This window comes from Anoplopoma fimbria, chromosome 15 (assembly GCF_027596085.1).
Source record: "Anoplopoma fimbria isolate UVic2021 breed Golden Eagle Sablefish chromosome 15, Afim_UVic_2022, whole genome shotgun sequence".
NCBI classification, from domain to species: Eukaryota; Metazoa; Chordata; class Actinopteri; order Perciformes; family Anoplopomatidae; genus Anoplopoma; species Anoplopoma fimbria.
The window spans coordinates 21411018-21431673 of NC_072463.1; the positions used below are offsets into that span (position 1 = coordinate 21411018).

General features: G+C 40.4%; 2 protein-coding genes across 2 annotated transcripts; one reads left to right on the forward strand and one right to left on the reverse strand.

The window, feature by feature from the left end:
- The first annotated feature begins 2173 nt into the window (after positions 1–2173).
- hif1aa (hypoxia inducible factor 1 subunit alpha a) lies at positions 2174–16327 on the forward strand. Its single transcript, XM_054613723.1, has 15 exons — positions 2174–2496; positions 9439–9629; positions 10159–10310; positions 10521–10605; positions 11291–11400; positions 12480–12685; positions 12829–12935; positions 13068–13215; positions 13444–13745; positions 13832–14034; positions 14132–14254; positions 14374–14621; positions 14702–14801; positions 14894–14984; positions 15076–16327. Exons 1-15 carry the CDS (start codon positions 2465–2467, stop codon positions 15243–15245), a joined length of 2268 nt encoding a protein of 755 aa, XP_054469698.1. The 5' UTR covers positions 2174–2464; the 3' UTR covers positions 15246–16327.
- An 85-nt stretch (positions 16328–16412) lies between these two features.
- Positions 16413–20381, reverse strand: LOC129103317 (serine protease HTRA2, mitochondrial-like). Its single transcript, XM_054613724.1, has 8 exons — positions 19723–20381; positions 19111–19315; positions 17937–18131; positions 17697–17729; positions 17363–17471; positions 17186–17255; positions 16979–17074; positions 16413–16791 (listed from the first exon to the last, which is right to left on the reverse strand). Exons 1-8 carry the CDS (start codon positions 20169–20171, stop codon positions 16626–16628), a joined length of 1323 nt encoding a protein of 440 aa, XP_054469699.1. The 5' UTR covers positions 20172–20381; the 3' UTR covers positions 16413–16625.
- Positions 20382–20656: the final 275 nt, after the last annotated feature.

The window sequence follows — 20656 nt, forward strand, 5'->3', positions numbered from 1 at the left end:
CTTTAAAACGTTTAACTTTTAAAAGTGTATTGATCTCAGGGATTTAATAGCATCCAACTAATATACTTAGGCTTTCCTTAACAAAAATGAGCTTCGAGTTCTATTCAAAAAGTGGGGCATTGGATTAAATGACTTAAGCTTTTGTTTACCCATTAACGTGACCCCTTTTGTCAGCTTTCCTCAGGTAATGTCTGAATGAGAGGAAAGATTGAGGAGACTTGTCTCAGCTTCCATTACTGAGACTAACTGATGGCTGCCAGCGCTGCCTCTTCACTGCTTGGTTGAATCAGTGTTTGACCCTGCTGTCCCGCCTGTATGATTGATACGCCAAAAGTAGCAAAATAAAATAAAAAGACTACAGAGGCATCACCTAAGTGATTCCCTGTAGAAATCTTAATGTTTCTTACTTGTTGGGCTTTTTGTGCATCAACACAAAGCAGAATCCAATAAGACGATGACAGTTTTTACCATAACAATGCAGTCTCTCTTGTTCATTTCAACATTTATCTTTTAAAGTATTTTGTTAATGTTGTTACACAGCAGAGTCTCATCAGTGTATTTTCATTGAACCCCCAAGACATAAGAAAAGTTTATGCCACAAAAACAACCTGTGTAGCTGTTCATAATTTTGGACACTAGAAACATGTTATAAAAAATAATAATCTTACACCATTTGCTTTCACAGAGATAAGTGTCATAACAATGTCACCTTTCTGAAGTGACCAATAGCAGAGGAAAAGGTGTGGCTAGCACCTTAGACAACTTCCAGACAATTGTCAAGTTAATCGGAATGACTAAATAAATAGACATTATTTGATGCAGCTGAGTAATCCGTAACACTCAAGGTTGAATACAGGCTCAGTCAGTGCTGATGAAGCGCTGCCACTAGCATAGTGTTAGAACCAAATTAACCATTGTATGATTTTCACTGATTTCCTTAGTCACACTCTGGTTCAGAGGCCTAAAAAGTAAATTGAACAGGTATAGCAAAGCCACTCATGGCCTTCCTGGTCATATATTTGTTTGTTCTCAAGTCAAAGTCTACAGCTCTGACCCTGACACATACTGAGGTGTTGTGCCACCCAGCCAACAGTCTGGGAAGTGACCAACCTTTTCTTAAATTTGTCATCACCCAGATGTAACAACTAATATGTGCTAAGTAAGATGACAAAGAACTATAAGGCAATATAGCAAAGAGGACATTTAAGGAGGAGTGAACCATCATGTGTTTTAGATGGGAAATCAATTTCTTCATATTTTACTTTTCCAAAGCAATAGCTGAATACAGTTGATGTGGATAGCTGTCAAACAGTGGTATGGGAGGAGGAGCTTGACTGGACAGAAATTTCCAAACCAGGAAAATAACCAAAACCATCACCAAGCCAGTGAGTGTGAAGTGGATTCAAGTTGAAACCCCTAAAACGCACTCATCTTGCTGATGCTAAAATGCTATTTTGGATGAGGCACTGGAGAAAATATGTCTAAAATCACTCCTTTCTTATTAAAACCATATTCAAACACAATGTTTTTACTTCACCATGAAGAATTCCTTCCTGAAAATGTCGTTGTGAATATTGTTTAAAAAGTGGGCAGTCTGGTGGACTGACATGAAGACTACCAACCCAGAAAAACCACTTGCTCCTTTTTATGTGTAGAGTTTGCACACAAGCAACTAATTCAATTCAAAACAATACGCTTTAACATGTGAAAAATGGTTTACCCTCAAGTTACAAATGCTTAAGAAAAATAATTTGGGCAGAGAGGGACATGCCACACGGGGAACTGGAGGGGGACAGGGTCAATTTGATGGATGGAAGACAGAATAAATCTGATAGTATGTCATTTTATGTATTTTTGGTTAAAAAACTGTTAAATTTGCCCATTTGAAGAGTACTTAGTAAAAGCAAAGCAGCAGTTGTCCCATGCCCCCTCGTGCACCCTGGGACACTTTTTGACACAAGTCAAACCTGGAGAAACATGATAGGAGTATTATTGTAAAACCAAAAGACACACACCAGCACTGTGATCTGTGAATAACCCTGTAAATTACATATTGGTGTCATACACAGACAGTTAAATGATAAATCAAACACTGTGTGTGCCATGACAGGTCAGTTCATGTTTGTTCTTGCTCTACCCGGTTTTTCTCTGCGCGTCCTCGGGGGGAGAAAGCATGTGACTGCGCGTCCCCGCGGAGAAAGGGGGAGGAGCTTGTGTCTCAGCGAGGCTCCTCGTAGCAGCGTGGCACTGCCTTTGACGAAGAGCAGCCGGGAGTGGCGTGTTGTGTTAGCGGAGGAAAGCGAGACATTTACACCGTGAGAACTCGTATGCGAAGCGTGTGAGGATTGACGGATCCGTATCATTAAACAACAGCAGGGGTTTTTTTTTGGTTCTTTTCTCTTCGGGCCCGGAGACAGCCCGACCCCCCGATAGAGAGACTCAACTCCGGTCCTTTCGTCCTGACATGGACACAGGAGTCGTACCAGAAAAGAAAAGGTAACCACTGCTAACGTGTGCTGTTGTGTTAGGAGCTGACTGAGCAGCTTTTTGCTCTTCCATGCGGGGTTAGATCGCCACCCCAACACGGGATTTGGCGTTTGTGTGCTTTGTTTTTTTCGACAAAGACGCGTCCGGTAGCGACGCTGTTATCGTTAGCACAATGCTAACGAGGCTAGCCAGCTGCTTCAGAGCCGCTGACGTAGGGCGGTGACGTCACAAGCTGCAGGTCAGCGTACTGGTGATTGTGGTCACACCTGAGATAACTTTTTTTCTCCTAAATGTAAATGTTATTTACATTTCTTTTTTATTATGTCTTATTTGTTAGCTGTAAATCCAATTAATATAAACTATGTAATTAATGGTGTAACTTGCTGTGTGTGTGTGTGTGTGTGTGTGTGTGTGTGTGTGGGGGTTGGTGTTGGTGTGTGTGTGTGTGTGTGTGTGTGTGTGTGTGTGTGTGTGTGTGTGTGTGTGTGTGTGTGTGTGTGTGGGGGGTGTGTTCAGGGAAAAGCTCATCACGTGAGCAGCCCTTTCACAGTTGGGTGAGGTGTCTGATGAAATATTCAGGGTTTGGTGAAGTTGGCCTTCTTTTGAAGCAGTTTATGGTCAAGTTTAACCAGAGAAGTTATTATAATTAATAATAATAATTAGTGATAGTTAGATGAACTACTTTTAATTCCACTAAATTGTTTTCACTACTTTTAAATCATCAGTTATATACTGCTGAGTCTGTCTGGACCAGAAGTCAGTTGGGTTATCAGTGATCATTCAGTTGTTTATCTGCCTAAACCTAATCAGTTAGTTATTTGTTATAACTTACTACAGGGGACAGGACAATAGCTGGTTTCCTCACCTGGCCAATTTGAATATACAGGAATATGCAAATAAGGGCTGCAGCTTGAATTTCTTTCCATTATTGATGAGTCTTTTCATGACTTTTTTTGCGTATAAAATGTTTAAAAAAGAATACCATATCAGCTAACAAAAGTAATCTCAACAACAAGCACACAAAAAAAACCCGCTACTCAAGTTGTAATCATTTGAACCACAGATATTCAAAACTTTGAGATGATGTATTAAATATTTTTGATATAATACATGATATTAATGATCAACTGTTAATCACAAACAAAATACATGTTTACTGAATAATTGATTTTAAAAAAAATATTTTTTATTGACTATCATCGAGTAAAACTGTTAATCAAACTTAGCATGTTGTGCATTTAGTGTAATGTGTAGTTGACCCTCATGGTTTTTCTTGACATGCTTTTGTTAAAAACATAGTAATTAATTAGTAATGACTTTAGAATAGGCTCATTAACACATGATTCGGCATCCAGCTGATTACTGAGGGCCTTTCTATCATTGACAGACACACTAATAAATATGTGGACAACTGCTGAAGGTATCCTAAGACTTCTCGACTTCAGTGCGCAAATCTTGATTTTTGCAACATATCAGTCCTGGTTCCAGTTCAGGTGTACACCTACTGTACAAATTCAGATGAAGGGGAAAGGTGGTTCCAATGCTAGCACCTGCTGCTAGCAATCTGAAATAAAGTCAGTCCTGAGATAAACTAAATACATGTAATAGAGGTGATCAACAGATGGACAGCAGAGTCTTTTTAGTGGGCAGGGAACATGGGAATCCTTTTGCTGTCAGATTAGGGGGTCAAATAGCAGCAATGAAATTCGTCCGCAGAGGACAACACAAAAAACTTCACTATGTAAATCCTGATGTAGTAGAGTGTTGTATTCTTATTTTAAAAGTTGTCATAGAGGATGATGTGCTTTGCATCAGGGTTCCCTGTACAATTTCTTAACTGATTGGCAAGGTACAGTTAGTGTAAAATGGAATTGAAAGGTACCCCCAAAATGACCTTGGGGTGTCCTCCTACATGCTAAAATCCTCCTGAGCTGTTTTTTTAGATCTTGTAATGGCTGTTGGTGTTATGCACTTGTACCAAACTGGTTGCTTGTAATATGTTAAAATGTCTTATCTGTATACTGAACAGTTAAATAGCATGCCTGTAGTTATCGCCCTTAAATTCAGTTTCAAGTAATTGCCTTGGAGGGGATGTGTTTTTGTCAAGTAAGGTCTTTGCATCCCATTGTCCGGTGGGTTTTACCCATTTTCTGCCAGTTTAAACTTTGGCACTTTGTGTAGGAAGAGAAAAGGTTCAATAACTTGTTTAGTCTTAATAAATAGCTGTATGTTCTTCTTTTTTATATCTTGGCAGAAATCAAGAGTTGTGGTCGGTTTTATGCAGTTTAAGCTGGTGTCTTTGAGGTGTCTTTGTTGTGTAATATCAGTCTCATCTCTTAATCACTTGGGCTTGACGTCAATAGGAGGGGCCAATTGTGTGTTGCGATTCACTATTGTGTGTTGCTATTCACTGCCTGGCAATATGCAAGTTGACCTGCTTTTCATTGTTCATGTACTGTCAGGCTAGTCAGAACTTGAAAAGAAAGTGAGTACAGGGCATAGGTATCGGTTGTGTGTGCACATTTTGTGACTAAAGACAAACAAAAAAATGTGCACTGTACTGTTTGACATTTTTTAAATATAATTCAGACTCATAAATCTCTGCTCTTGGTTCTGCTTATTGATGGTCATTAAAGTTAATCGAGTTAGGATGTTTCTGTGTTTCTGTGTTGTGCAGTAAGATATTTAATCCCACATTTATCCGTGTAATTATGCATCTTTATTCACTTTCGTTATTAACAAATTTGCCACTGTAATAATGGCTTTGACAAAGTGTTTCAAAAACAATGCAAGGAAGCAAGTATGAAAACAATACCTGTACACGTCACACATTTAAAATTTGTTGTTGAAAACATTTGCCACTGTGCTGATAAGTTGTACGATTCAACTATATACTTTACTACTACAAAGGTAAGTGTCCAAAATGTGCCCAAATAACATTTAAGTTTGTATGTTTTTTTTTTCTTCCCTGGACTCATTGACAATACCTACATCTGGATTCATATTGGGACTTATTTCATGTTTCTCTTTGGGTTTTGGGCTCGTGGATGATGCCACTGTCTGTCGACAAATCGCTATAACTATGAACTACATTATAAAGCCAAATTGCCACAAATAACTGTTTAGATGATGCTGAAGAATAGCCATATTTAAATTAGACTTATGTGTTTTGAAAACTCTGAGACACCATAGCACTATAGCTTTTTTGGCAAACTGTAATCTGATTGGTCATGGGTTGAAAGGCCAAAGCAGGTCAGCAGCGTCAATGTTTAAAGTTTCAAAACTTAGACTTTTGACCAGTCTCCCAGGACCCCATCTTTCCCTTGTCAAAAGGGAAACATTTTTTATTTTTTTTATTCTCTATAATCTTTCCCTGCTCAAACGTACATTTATGAGCGTCTGCTATTTTAATTAATCACATTGGCATGCAAAGTATAGGTCAGTTTCTCCATGGCAGTATTTTTAACGTTCCAAATTTCCGTTTCCATTGAACACACGTCAGAGATGAAGCATTTTTAAAGACGACACATGGAAAGTTGAAGTAAAATAACTCATACTTGATCAGTAGGCTGTACAATCCCTGTTTGCTGAGTCAGTCTAGAGTCTCCAATGGAGAGGCTCTTTTTTTATTAAAAATGAATTGTGTATGGTGCACTTAGTGGATGTACGTGGGATAAACATCTATATTCAGATGTAGTAGCCTTTGAGTTACGTTAGCTTGGTGAATTAAATAATGTTTGCCAGGACCAGACCTCCCAGTGGAGACTTATACGCAAGAGCCCCTTTTGAAAGTAGTAAATAATAATATTAACTATTTTGTACTGTGAACTTATTTAGTGCTTATATTGTATACAAAGAAAAACAAAAAACTGATTTTGCTTCAAATTTACACAAATAGCTCTACAAAGCAGTAATAGCAACTTTAAAACCTGTTCCTGCCCCGTATGCTAGTTTTTTCATTCCTTTTTAAGGAAAGAAAAATTCTGATATTATATGACAAAATAATATCAACTTGCAAAATCAAGCATAGTGAAACAAAAAATACACAGTTCTCAACAAGGAATTTCTAAACCCAATATGAGGATAAATATATTAATACAGTCAGTAAAAGTTTCCTTAAATGGTCGATATTGGGTAGAGGTTTTAGTTGTGGTGCTTCCCAGAACTGGATTATATAATAGATAAGACAATGTTTACTATGGCACTACACGGGATTGACAGACAGTGAGAACATTTCTCTAGAAAAATAGGTCAGCCTACAAAATACCAAAGCAACTGGTAGTGTTGGCAAGGCTTATTTTCTTTTTGTTCTGTGTTTTCATAATAATCTGTAATCCACTCACTCACATCTGTTTATAACTTAAATACATTTTGTTTACATAATAACATATATTTATTAAAAGAAAAGAAAACAAGTCTAATTAAAGCTGGCGGAAACTGGACATGTGACTGTGTATTCAGTGAGGCATATCAGGCAGAGGGCTGCTGGGCATTCATGACCACGTGCATTAATAGTGTTGTGTAACGGTGGCTTCTCTGCTCGATGTTTTAACATCAAGCGAACTGTATTGTTTTCATTGCATGTTTCATGTATAATAAGTATAAGCAGTTTTGTTCTCCCACGTAGTTGAAAACAGCACTTCTTTGTGTCTTTTGTGATCTGTATAAGATAAGATAAGATAAGATAATCCTTTATTAGTCCCGCAGCGGGGAAATTTGAAATTAAATGAGGAGAACAAACTTTGCTTATCCTCCATTGCTTGTAATACACAGTGGCTCAGACACTGTGCAGTTTGTCATGTTAAATGCAGGATTCCCACCTGTATTCAGTGGAGGTGTATTGTAGTGGAATATAACAGCTAAACTTTATTTGAATAGGATTTGCATGAAGGTGTGTGATACAATATGGGTACGGCCACTACGGAGGAAATTAATTTGTCTACAGGCCTGTACTAATCATTCATTTACTCTCCAGTGGCACCACAGTTTAAAACACTGTGTGGAGTTTACCTGTCATTAGATCATCAGAAGCTTAGCCAGTAAAATAGCTTATTAATCATTTGGGATAATTTCACCCTGTGATGATAAATTAACTTGTATACATGAATGTAGGTTGGCGGTATTTGTTACAGTAAGAGCCAAAAGTCAGACTATAAGAAAATAAATGTTATACAATACAGACGTAGCATAACTCCCAGATCAGCTTACATGATGTCTGGGTATTCTGGCTATGTCCCGTGGAGTTGACAGAAGATATTGTAAATATTTGTCAATTGTATTGCAAATGTGCAAACATGTGGGTGACTGTATACAGTTGTAGCTGTAATTGCAGTCTTGGTGGAAACATGTTTATCTAACTGTACACATCAGCTAACTAATCTTCGAGAGGAGGAAGATTCTTGGTTTATGCACCACCGAGACCCTTGTCTCTGCGGGCATTTGTCATCAAACGGGAATAAGATTAGGAAAGAAAGGTATCCAGTAGAATTATGGTTGAGCCCTTATTAAAGATGGGTTGAGTGGTTGGGATTTTGTTTAACTTCCTAGGTTTAAAAGTGGTTTCTATTTAGTTTTTTTGTTTGATTTCTGCAGTTCTACAACCACCCCCTAGTGCACCATTTGAGCTAAGCACAACTATGTACAACTGCTAGCACACAAAAAATCCTCATGTGTTTACAGACTCGCATGTGTTTTTCTAAGGGTTAGGGCTCCGGGTTGGCGCTGCCTAAGAGATAAAGACCACGCTCAGACTTTTTACCCAGAGGATTTATTTATTTATCTGTATTTGATGAAAAGTTTTGATCCAAAACCAAAAGCATTCCCTTTTTTTACCCAATGAAAAATCTGTCTGCAAACCTGCCAGTTGATTTGATATGCAGGAGGCTGATTTTAGTCAGCTGGTCCATGTTCTTCTTAGAGAGCCATAAATAACAACATAGCCTTGGACAATGCTGTAAGTATATCACAGATCAATTTCAATTAGGTGTATATTTCAAAGCCAAGGGCTTTTGAGCTGCCATCTATTTTGTGGTGATGCTGCTTCAGTGTCATCTAAATGCTTTTGAGGTCGTGGTTGTGAGAGCGATAATGGCAGAAAGTCAGCAGCAGTCAGGATGACTATTGCAATAATGTTGCACATAATTACAGTCTATTTATATTAGTGGTAATCATGAGAGCTGCCCGATCACCAATCCAAATAAAACTCAAAGCAGTACTTAGCTTAAAAGCCAAGGTTGTTCCATTGTTAGACATCAGTAAAATAAAGTCAATAAGTGAATTGTGTCCTTTTAAAGTCTGCTGTTCCCATTTTAAAATACTAATAAGTTCTTAAGAACTTGTTTACAGTGTGGTTAGAGTCCATTAACCAGACCTTGGAGAACTGCCTAGATAAATGCTTGATCAAATACGGTAAGCAGATATGAAGCACGCTTATCTAATAACTAATGGGAAAACATGACCGTTTGTTTTTCCTGTTTTTGAAGGTGTCACTCATTCTGTGTTTGTGTGTGTGTGATATCTGTGTTAGTGCCAGTATTGTCATTGTCTTCCCTGTTCAGCTAGACTCATAAATGTCTAATTAGATGGATAATTGGTGTCGCATTGTAGCTTGGCTGTTCAATGTGTACCAAGGGTAAGACAGGAGAATCCATGCCCTACCTGCCAGCCAATCATTCAGAGGGGGCGGACTCCATTTCTTTTGGTCAACAGCCAATAAGATGGTTGCAGATAGCCATTTATGTAAATGAGTCGGACAGGGGTCCAGGAGGAAGCTTGGCTGGGAGCTTGCTTGTTCGGGCTCCAGCTGCTGCAGCCTCCCCAGTGACAGGACAGTGGCCAACCAGACTCTGTGCACACACTCAGTGAGGAAGAGGGGATGATGTCAGCTCTTGTAGTGTGCATTGAACCAGCTTGTGGCCAGGATTTGACTGACCCACCACCTCTCTCCTGCAGGGTGAGCTCGGAGCGGAGGAAGGAGAAGTCGAGGGATGCTGCGCGATCCCGGCGTGGGAAGGAGTCTGAGGTGTTCTACGAGCTGGCACAGGAGCTGCCCCTGCCCCACAGCGTCAGCTCCAGCCTGGACAAGGCCTCGATAATGAGGCTCATCATCAGCTACCTGCGCATGAGAAAACTGCTCAGCACTGGTCAGTTATCTGTAGTTGTTGTACCTGTCAGTAGAACATTTAGCTTAGGGCACAGTGTGTATTTTCTATTTAATTTTGGTCTCCATGTGATGATTAAATTGTGCAGGCATTTCCATTATTGTCTTAGAGGCATCTTGAGAGTGGATTGTTTTGATATAGGTCCCGGATACTACATTTTTATTGCTTATTTTTTACACTGTGCTAAGCCACAGTCAAAAGTATGTAAACGATCTTTTGGCAGAAGGAAATGACACCCTAAAGGAAGTGAAAGTGAGCACAGTTTTAGATGCAGAGGAAAACTGAACAAATCACGGCTACATGGTTAAACACTAGTCAGATGCTTAAGTAAATCAATTCAGACATGGATGTACTGTAGATCCCTTTGGCAGATATACCGTAGTGCAGGGTCCTGCCTTGCGAACGTGTGCTTTTGACAGTTTTTCATTCAAATTTTCTAACTTTTTTATTGTCTTTCCCAACCTTCCTTTATCTCTCTCTCTCCTCCTCTCCTCTATGTTATCTCCTCCAGATGAGTCAATGACAGAGGAGGAAACAGAGCTTGAATCACAGCTAAAAAGCTCCTACCTAAAGACTTTGGATGGCTTTCTTTTGGTCCTGTCGGAAGATGGAGATATGATCTATCTCTCCGAGAATGTCAACAAATGCCTCGGGCTGGCACAGGTCGGTCTGAATTGACTTGCTGTGTGTAAACATTAAAGGGACCATATAGAAAATAGCATTAGATTGATGGGAAACAGAGTCAGAAGCAGAAAATGAAATACAGATAATCTTGGGTTTCGCAACACAATTTCCACCATGAACAACTATAACCTGCTGTATATACATGTTCGTGGTAACAGGAATTGCCCTTTCTCACTCTCTCTTTTGCAGTTTGACCTGACTGGACAAAGTGTGTTTGACTACATACATCCTTGTGACCTGGAAGAGCTGAGGGAGATGCTGATCCACAAAACAGGTGAGTGACACCAACAATGAGAAGTGACAAATCATAGGACCTCACTAATGGACAGAACCGGGCACACAGTCACTCCGTCAGGTCTGTCAGTGCTCCAGATAGCAGGGAATCCGATTCACTATTTTTTGGCAAATTCAGACCAGGAGGCTGTCGACACAAGCTATTATTTCCCCCTTCAGTCCAGAGGTCAGAGTGATTAGAGTTGGTTAGTGTTGGACTACAGTGACCTTTCACAGAGCATTGCTGGAACAGTACGCTACATCATTGGCACATATCCAATTTTGCTTGCATAATACAATTTTGCATTGCTTTGGGTCAGTGGTTTGAATTTGTTGTTTTTGTATCGTTTCCAGTGAGTTCAATTAAGGTTCTAAAACGCCCCAGTTCTTCCCTTTGAAATGTACTTCATAACATGATTTGTTATCAGTGCACTGCATGCCATGCATTTTAGTCCACATTTGCTTTTCTGCTTGGCCTTTTACACACACAGATATCAGCTACAACGGCTGGTAGCTCCACTTCCTTTGTTTTACTTGCTCTTAAATGACCACAGTGCTTTATAACCTTATGTTTCCTCAAAATGCAAATGTGAACTCTTGGCAGTTGGCAAAAGTTTATGATAAAACACTGAATGAACAGATAAAAAGGAGGCAGACAACATCTCTTCCTGTTTGTGTTATTTCAGGATCCAAAAAGACCAAGGAACCAAACACAGAGCGCAGCTTCTTCCTCCGAATGAAATGCACTCTCACCAGCAGGGGCCGCACGGTCAATGTCAAATCAGCTACATGGAAGGTAGGCGGTAGTGGAATCAGGGAGAAAATGCTCTCTCAAAAATCAAAAGCTTTACATTAAGTATTTATATTATTATTATTATAACAGTATTTTTTACAATTATTACAAGTACGCCTATCAACACCTGGGATGTTATTGAGGTCAGACAATCAGTAAACATTTTAATTGGAAATAAATTATCCTTATTTTCTATAATTTAAAAAAATAATAATATAAATGGCTCCCTTCGCAGTTATAGGGATTGTCAAGTCATGAGATTGTGTAATGACAGTTATTGTGTTAAATGCCACTCTATGCTCTCTAAGACTCTCTAAGACAACAAGTAAGCAGCCAGGCACATGTAATCATTTTAGAATAAAAGTTTTTTTAAATGTACTGATGTTAGATCTGAATAAATTGACCTTTAGGTGAAAACTTAGAAAAGCTATGGAGTTTAAATGCAGTAATTATAACGATACAGACAGCATTATAGCGCATGTCTATATCAGTAGTAATATAATGATCTAATGTGCAAAGGAAATGGACCATCATGACAGCATTGTGTCTGTGATTGGCAGACACATGGTTTAATACATACAGGAAACCTGCATTAGATGCAGCCATTACTTGAATAGGTTAAGAACTTAAATGAAAAGGAATTGAGTAAGCATTAAAACTTAGAACTCAATTATTTCATCAACCAAATGTAATACACTTAAAACATGAGCTTTTGAATTTGAAGATCACTTATTTGTAAAGCACCTGATCACAAGTTTATCTCAAAGTACTCTTCAATTGTGTTTTACATGTCCCATATCCTCTTTCACAAAGCGTATTATATGTAGTATAATAATAATTACAAATAATCAATTTGTGTTGGTTAAATGTAATATTATTGTATAACTGATTTCACAGGCACACAAATGTTGTGTTGTCTCCTGGACATGCAAAAACCCCACATGCCAAAAACTAACTTATTTGAATACATGCCTTTACGTGTGTGATCTTTATGTGTCTGCTGCATCAGGACACATTTTACTCTCCTTGGGGTATGAAAATGATAATTCAAATGTTATGACCTTCCTGTCGTCGCTGTCTAGGTGCTCCACTGCTCAGGTCATGTCCGTATATACGACATCCACACCGAGGAGGAGACTCCCAACGGGCACAAGGAGCCACCTGTGCCCTACCTGGTTTTGATCTGTGACCCAATCCAACATCCTTCCAACATTGAGGTCCCTCTTGACACCAAGACTTTTCTCAGCCGCCATACGATGGACATGAAGTTCACGTATTGTGACGAAAGGTGAGTGTGAATAACTCTCAGAAGTAAAAAAATACATTTAAAAAAAAGTCACACAGAGCCACCTAGTGTTAATTATAGATACTACAGAAGCCTAGTCTGCATGTCAGCAGAGAAATTGAGATAATTTTTTTTTGCTTGACCAGGATTACTGAGCTCATGGGTTATGATCCAGATGACCTGTTGAATCGTTCTGTGTACGAGTACTATCATGCTCTGGACTCAGACCATCTTACCAAGACTCACCACAACTGTAAGCACGGAGAACAAGAGTGCATTAAATTAAAAAGTCTTCTTAAATACAACACGTATAAGCTGTTATTTTTGCCAAACCTTTAACCAAATGTCTAAATCTATCTTTTCTAATGTTTCTCTTTGCTCTTAGTGTTTGCAAAGGGCCAAGTGAGCACAGGCCAGTACCGGATGTTGGCCAAGAGAGGAGGCTTTGTGTGGGTGGAAACACAAGCCACTGTCATCTACAGCAACAAGAACTCCCAGCCACAGTGTGTTGTCTGTGTCAACTTTGTGCTCAGGTACTATAAGGCCCTTCAAGAAGTTATTATTTTCAGAAGAGACTGTAACGTATTTACCAGTCATTTTGTTGTTGTTTCTTCTTGAGTAAAATGAGAGAGCTGAAGATCTGGCTTGTACAAAAAAGACAGATTACAGACTGTGTTATTTGTTATTTTTGTGGTGGTATTTTCAGAGCCATTGAAAATACTCAGTAAAGTCAATCTCACGGCTGCATAACACTGTTACAGTGGCATCCAGGAGGAGAAACTGATATTGTCCCTGGAGCAGATCGAGGATGTGAAGCCACTGAAGGAGGAGAAGCAGGAGGAAGAAAAGGTTGTGGTTGAGAGCAGCCAGCCCGACGTGTCTCAGACCGTAATTGATGAGAAGAAGAGCCCAGAGCTGGATGTGATCAAACTGTTCACTCAGGCAGTAGAGGCCAAGCCTCCGGCTAGCCTGTATGACCAGCTGAAGGCACAGCCCGAGGCCCTCACACTGCTTGCCCCAGCGGCTGGAGACGCAATCATCTCCCTGGACTTCAGCTGCCCTGGTTTGTTGCCTCACAGCACTTAAACTTCTCCACAGCATTAACCAGAGTTAGAAACCATTCTTACCTCCCTCTGTCTTCCGGTACAGATTCAGAGATCCAGCTGCTGAAGGAGGTCCCTCTATACAATGATGTAATGCTTCCCTCCACCAGCGACAAGCTGGCTCTGCCTCTTTCCCCTCTGCCGCTCAGCGAGCCTCTCCGTGTCACCACCACCAGCTCTGAGGATGCCAAAGCTAAGAGCTATGATCCAGCCGGGTCCACCTCACCGACCAGCCACAGCTCCTCAGAGGTCAGTCAATTGTTGTCATTATGCTGTTTAGACAATACACTTTTTCTCCACTTAGGAATATGTTCTGAGAAGGGAATGACCTTTGACTTCTCTTTAGGCTGACAGTCCGCTGGACTTTTGTTTTCCCATGGACTCAGAGATGAGCTCAGATTTTAAACTAGACTTGGTGGAGAAGCTGTTTGCCATTGATACAGAGCCCAAGGCCCCCTTCACCAAACAGGTAATATAATGCCAGGAGCTACTGTAGATTTGATTGCAGTTAAATCAAGTGAATTGATCTAAAGCAGAAAAAGGATCTCTGTATTCTTATTCATTAGACCTTTTTTTCCTCCCCTGAAGGCAATGGAAGACTTAGATCTGGAAATGTTAGCTCCCTACATCCCCATGGATGATGACTTCCAGCTGCGCAGTCTGACCCCAGAAGAATCTCTAACTTGTGGACCAGTCAAATCCCCTCAGAGTTCTCCAATCCATGTGACACAGGACAGTCACAGCTATCCCAGCTCCCCATTCAGTGCACCAGTTAGTCGCACAGCTTCCCCAGCACCACTTACCACCCCTCATCTTGCCACCATCATTGCTAAGAGGTAAATTATCCCAAGTGCTCCATATTTTTTGCTTTATACGGCTTTTGGGGTTAGCTAATCACACTATTGCTGTGTCGCAGTACTCCACAGCTGGACAAAGAAGTCTCGCTCAGGACCCTGGCAGCTCAGAATTCACAGCGCAAAAGAAAGCTTGGTGACATAAAAGACCTTATTGGACAGGTAGGTCGTCAACACCCAACAATGGTTTATATGGATCTTACTTTATATTAAAAATGGAGAATTTGATTGTCTGCATTTGATGATTTTCACAGGAAACTTTGCCCCAGGAACAAGTGAAGCAGGGCAAAAAGCTGAAGGCCTCAGAGTCAGGAACCACCAGGACCATATTTCTGCTGCCTTCAGGTGAATAAGCTGGATCTGCAATAAAAACATTAGACTGCTGCTTGAGACTTAACACCAGCAGAATCATAACTCTTTAATATCTTATTCTTAGATCTGGCGAGTCGTCTGCTGGGAAGCACTTCAGAGTGCACCGGTTCCCTTTTCGGCCTGCCACAGCTCACCCGCTACGACTGCGAGGTCAATGCCCCCCTGCAGGGTCGTCAGTACCTGCTGCAGGGGGAGGAGCTGCTCCGCGCTCTGGACCACATCAATACAATCTAAAATGAAAGGAGTCTCTGTTCACTGCTGGACTAGACTGGACACTACAATTTCTCCCCCATATTGTCACTCCCTCTCCAAGACCCCCAACCTCACCCCACTGCCCCTTATTTATGTAACTGTATGAGTTAGATTATAGTCTGGCTGCTGTTTGTGCACCTCGTGATATCTGCAGCATTCCACCGTGGCAAACACCATAGCAGCATCTGGGTTTTGGTGCTAGGGATTCAGGCATCATGTGATGTCCAATTGTCGTCCCTTTTTCTTTTTTCTTTTTTTTTCCCTCTCTATTCCGGGGAATCTCTCAGCACAACGCCTCGACAGATGACCCTTTTTCCAGCAGGTCACCACAGACCCTGGCTCTACTGCCAGCAGTGTATTGTAAGCTTCAGTCGCACAATTTATATTTTCTTAAAAAGAAAAATATTACCAGCAATATATATTAATCCTTTTTAAAGTCGTTTTAATGGGATTTGAACAATTTTATTTTTCCTCCCATACTTGTATGTTGTAGTACTCGTACCTAACAAGATGTCATAAGTCCAAGTCGAGTATGAACATATTGTTTAGACCATAGGTGGTTCGAATGTTATCTCCATTTTAATAGCTTTCAGTCTTTGAGGTAAATGCATTTAATTGTGTAGCAGTCCAGTACATGTCACTTTATTACTTTACTGTAAGTGTGTGTTACTGTAAGTATACCAGGGAAATACTCAGTGTGGCTTCACAGCTTTGACTCTTACTCTCAGATTTCATAGCAAGAGAGAGTAACTCCTTCACTTTTATTGTTTGCTTCTCATCATGGAGGATTGGCATTTTTCTTGAACATGAAATTAATTCATGTTCTTTGTTTTTACTGTGTGTGACATACTCAAAACAGTCTTTTAAAATTAGTGCGGTATTCATATTTTACTTGTGTGATCATTGTCATCATGGTATCACTTGTGAGTTGTCAGACTTGTTTGCTCAGTTTAATGATAGTCAGTTAAATACCATTGATCCATGCCATATTGTTGGGTCTCTCATGCTTCTTATTGCCGTCCAACATTAAATGGCGTTAATAAAGTACATTGTTTCGATTTCAATTAACTTGCACTTTGGAAACACTTTTCTTGGGCTAAAGAAACACAATTCATTACATGGCACATGACTAGTTTTGCTACTTTGCCAATTAAGAGGAAGCATATTGTGGAGGTAGAAAACACATTTTGTTTATTGTACTCAATACCTGTGGAAACCTGTGGATAACTATTCTTTTTCTTTAGTGGGTGGCAGGTTCACATATATTACAAAAGTAATCAAATACTGGAGCTAACACTCATCATGTGACCGTCTGTCCCTCACTTTAACATGAAGTTAAGAAATTAAATTGTGCAGTGAGTGTCACTCTGTGCACTCTGGAGTCATTTGCAGTCGAAGTAACTCCTGTCCTCTCTGCACAACCATGGTGATTTTGTCGCTGCTACGGATGGCCTGGTAGATCTCCTCTGAGGTGTTCACCTTCGCTCCGTTAATCTCCAGCACGATGTCTCCTGGTAGCATGCCAGCTCTGAAACAAGTACGACAGTACCGCGGGTTAGCAATAGCATATCATACAAGTTCAATTCCTTGCCTACTGCTGTAAATCAACAATGTCCAAGCGACAAGGGAAAAGCACCAACTCCCACACTGACACGTCAAGAGCAAGAAGGATCATCCACCACTCATCGAGATCCACCGTCGCTTGATCTGCTCACCTGTTGGCCGGTGAGCCCATGATCACTCTATGAATCAAGATGCCATGTGTCACGTCTGGGAAGGATGGGTCTCTCAACTTCAACTCTGCAATGATGCTGAGGCAAAGGGACAAATCAGAAACACATCTGGTTTGGAGACAGTTGTGCCAGCTCTGCTGTAACTACACTCATTTTTACTGCAACCGTTTCTGATTGTGAAGCATTTACTTCGGCGTCAGTGTCAGCATCATTACACCAATGTACCGCTGCTTCGTCTCCGATTCACCGAACCACGAATCTTGAAGAAGATGAGCAAAATCATATTATTAGAAGAGAGAAAGGTTGGATGCTAGAGAGAATATGGGAGACAGAGAGAGGGTGTAATGTGTAGCTTTTCATTCTTACTCTTCTTTTTTGCTGCTTGATCAAGAAAAAGTGTCACACGATCAGACGGAATAGCAAAAGAGATCCCTGCAGTGACTTTCATGGTGTTTATACCGATGACTTCCCCATCCTAATAAGAGAAGCAATACATTCAGATAGCGTGTTGTGCACCAATGTGTTATTTGGCTGTCAAAGTCCAGTAATGTAAATCTGAGTCAATAAATTCTTGCAGTTGTAAACCAATGCAACTTTAAACATTAAACCTAAATGAATACCCCTTGTGCTTTCAGGCATCACACACCACAATCAGATGGTTTGCTGACAATTGAACATGTAAACCAGACGTGTGACTCACCAAGTTAATCAGGGGACCTCCAGAATTTCCAAACTGAAGAAAACAAATCGGTTACATGTGACGTCAATATGATACAGTTCTGAGTCACAGTAAATCCTCTCCAAAAGCTGATCTTTTTTCCTGATACATTGTTGTTGTCTGTCCATCAGGCTAAATTTAAGTCAAAGCAACTAGTGTTGTCTTTGCAAAGATTTTGTGTACATATATATTCTTTAAATAGACTTGTTGCAGAATACTCACATCTATGGCTGCATCTGTCTGGATGTAGTCCATGTTGGAGTTGGACAGGCCCAGCTCCTTACTGCCTCTCTGTACTGAGCTGATGATTCCTGACGTGATTGTATTGCGTAAAGAGAACGGGCTTCCCATGGCTACCACAAACTCTCCTTGTCGAACATCAGACGACCGACCAAGGGTGAGCGTGGGTAACGGATTCTGGGATGAAGAGAAAGAGCAGTTCAACAGTACTTCCTTACAGCTCATAGTTAATTCATACTATAAAGAGAACAGAGCTTCCTCTTTTATCAATGCCCTTTTTTCTAGCTGCAATGACCCAGTCATGCAGTGTAGGGCTTTATTATAAAGATGCTGAATAAGCCTTCAGTTAGTCAATCACAGTGATGTTTTTCAATGGGAAAAGAAGAAGACCATTCATTTTCTGTGGTATTTCAGTAGACAGTATGAATCATAGCCTTGTAATTGTCAGGCAAAAGAAACAGTTGTTTAATTGACACTATTTAACCGACAACACAAAAGTTTAATGGTCTGATGGACGTGATGATCTTCACCTTGAGACTGCTTTATATACTATATATTTCACATTAAAGGGCACTTACTGTCTTCTAACAGATAAACAAGCGGTCTTGAGGAGATGAATAGCAAAAAACAAAATGCTCTACTGCTCTGGATGTTGAAACAAATTTCAAATAATCACAATAATAAAGTTTGAAGGTTGTCTCATTAAAGTGGCATAAAATGGTGCTAGACATTCCTCTGTTTTCATGTTTCTGAAGAAACCACTTATTGTTTTCTGTCTCTTAACTGTATTGACTTTTGTTTTCTGATTCTGTCTGTTAAAGTGTTGATAAGTCGGCTGGTTTCTTCCACCATTCTGATGGAAGCAAATGTGGATCCAGTCAGGTAATAATAATAATCAATCCTTTATTAGTCCCACAATGGGGAAATTACAATTCTCTGCATTTAACCCATCCCGGAGGAGCAGTGGGCTGCAATGAAGCGCCCGGGGAGCAACTTGGGGTTAGGTGTCTTGCTCAAGGACACCTCGGCATGTTGCCGGTAGAGGGGTTTGAACCACCAACCTTGTGGTTACGGGACAAGCGCTCTACCTCATGTGCCACAGCCGCCCAAAACAAATAAACATACAGTTCCTTGAGCAGAGATTATTGTTGCTCACCCTCGCAGAGATTTTGATGGTAGCAATGTCTGCCACTGGATCAACATCTTGCACCGTGGCATTGTACATCTCTCCGTTGGTGAGCTTCACTCGGACGCCTCTCTTGTTGGCCACAACGTGAGCATTGGTGACAATAAGACCATCACTGCTAATAATGAAACCAGAGCCGTTTGAAACTGGGACTTCTCTTCCTGAAAATGGGTGTCTGTAAAACAGTAAAAGCAGTTGATCTTATTCTCCCTGAAAGCAAAATGTATTTTTAATGATAATCTGCACAGATAGGAAAACCATAATGATTGTTTTAGCAATTGACAAACAGGCGTTTTAACAAGATCCAGTAAACAGGACCCACGTTAAGGCCCTCATCATGTTGTTAGATACCGTGCTTTAGTAGAGAACACTCATGTAGGCACAAACATTGGTATTTAGATAGTCACACAGTTTGCTTGCTCTGATTTAATTGTTTACTGTGGGAGTAACACTAATCATAACAATCTATGCTATAGGAAGTATGATAAAAGCAAACAAACATTTGCAGTGGTAACATAGCTGAGAATTGGATGTAACACATGCTTCAAATGAAATGATTTTGCAAGTATTCAGTCGACTCACCTCCCCACGATTTCAATGTACACGACAGCTGGAGTGGACTTTTCGACGACATCTGCAATAAAGTTGTATTTATACCGGGGGCTGTCAGGTTTAAAGGGAGAAGCACACTGAGCTGATGGCAGAAATAGTTCAAAAACCCGCCCGGATATCCAGGCTCTTTCGTCCTCCTCTTTTTCATCTTTTTGACTGTCCAGAAGTGTCGCAGCCCAGAGTCCCAAACCCACCGACACCGACCTGAGCAGAGGGGAGCTGCTGTTGTCCCGACCACTGCTCCTGTCCCACTCCACGGAGGGCACCCTGTCCAAGCCCCTGCTCCCCTCTGCTCTCCTGTGGCTGCATATCACAACAGAGGACCCCCGGCTGGCTGTGCACTCTGCCAAAGAGTGAAGACCACGGCTGTGTCTCCTCAGTGCCGACAGTAAACACCTATTGAGAGGAGTTGCTGCCATGTTGCATCACTTCAGTCACACAGGTTCAACACTTTAAATCCAAAGATATTTACAGTAATAACCGTTCCGTTGTGCATTCAATATATCAGTCGCACTGTTCATATACATAAAACCAATACCGTACAAATATGTCCTGTGAAACTCAGTGTTATCTGTGCCTTCCAGACAGACAGTGACAGCTTAGAAATCAACCTTAGCCAGGAAATGTGACTTTGAGTCGCGCATGCGCAGTACGCTTCTTCTTCTTCTTCTTCTTCTTCTACGTTTTGTATTCTTGCCCTCCACAGGTTTAAAAAAAAAAAAAAAAAAAAAAAAAAGATTAAAATGTAAAAATAGTTCATAATAAATGGCAATACGGTCAATAAAAATACATAAAACAACTTGTAAGGGTAAAACATTTTGGAAAGTACAACCTCTTTTGTTATTATTGAGTTTATTTTCATCGTTAGTGGGTTAATATTTGTATAAAAAATATATTTAATTAT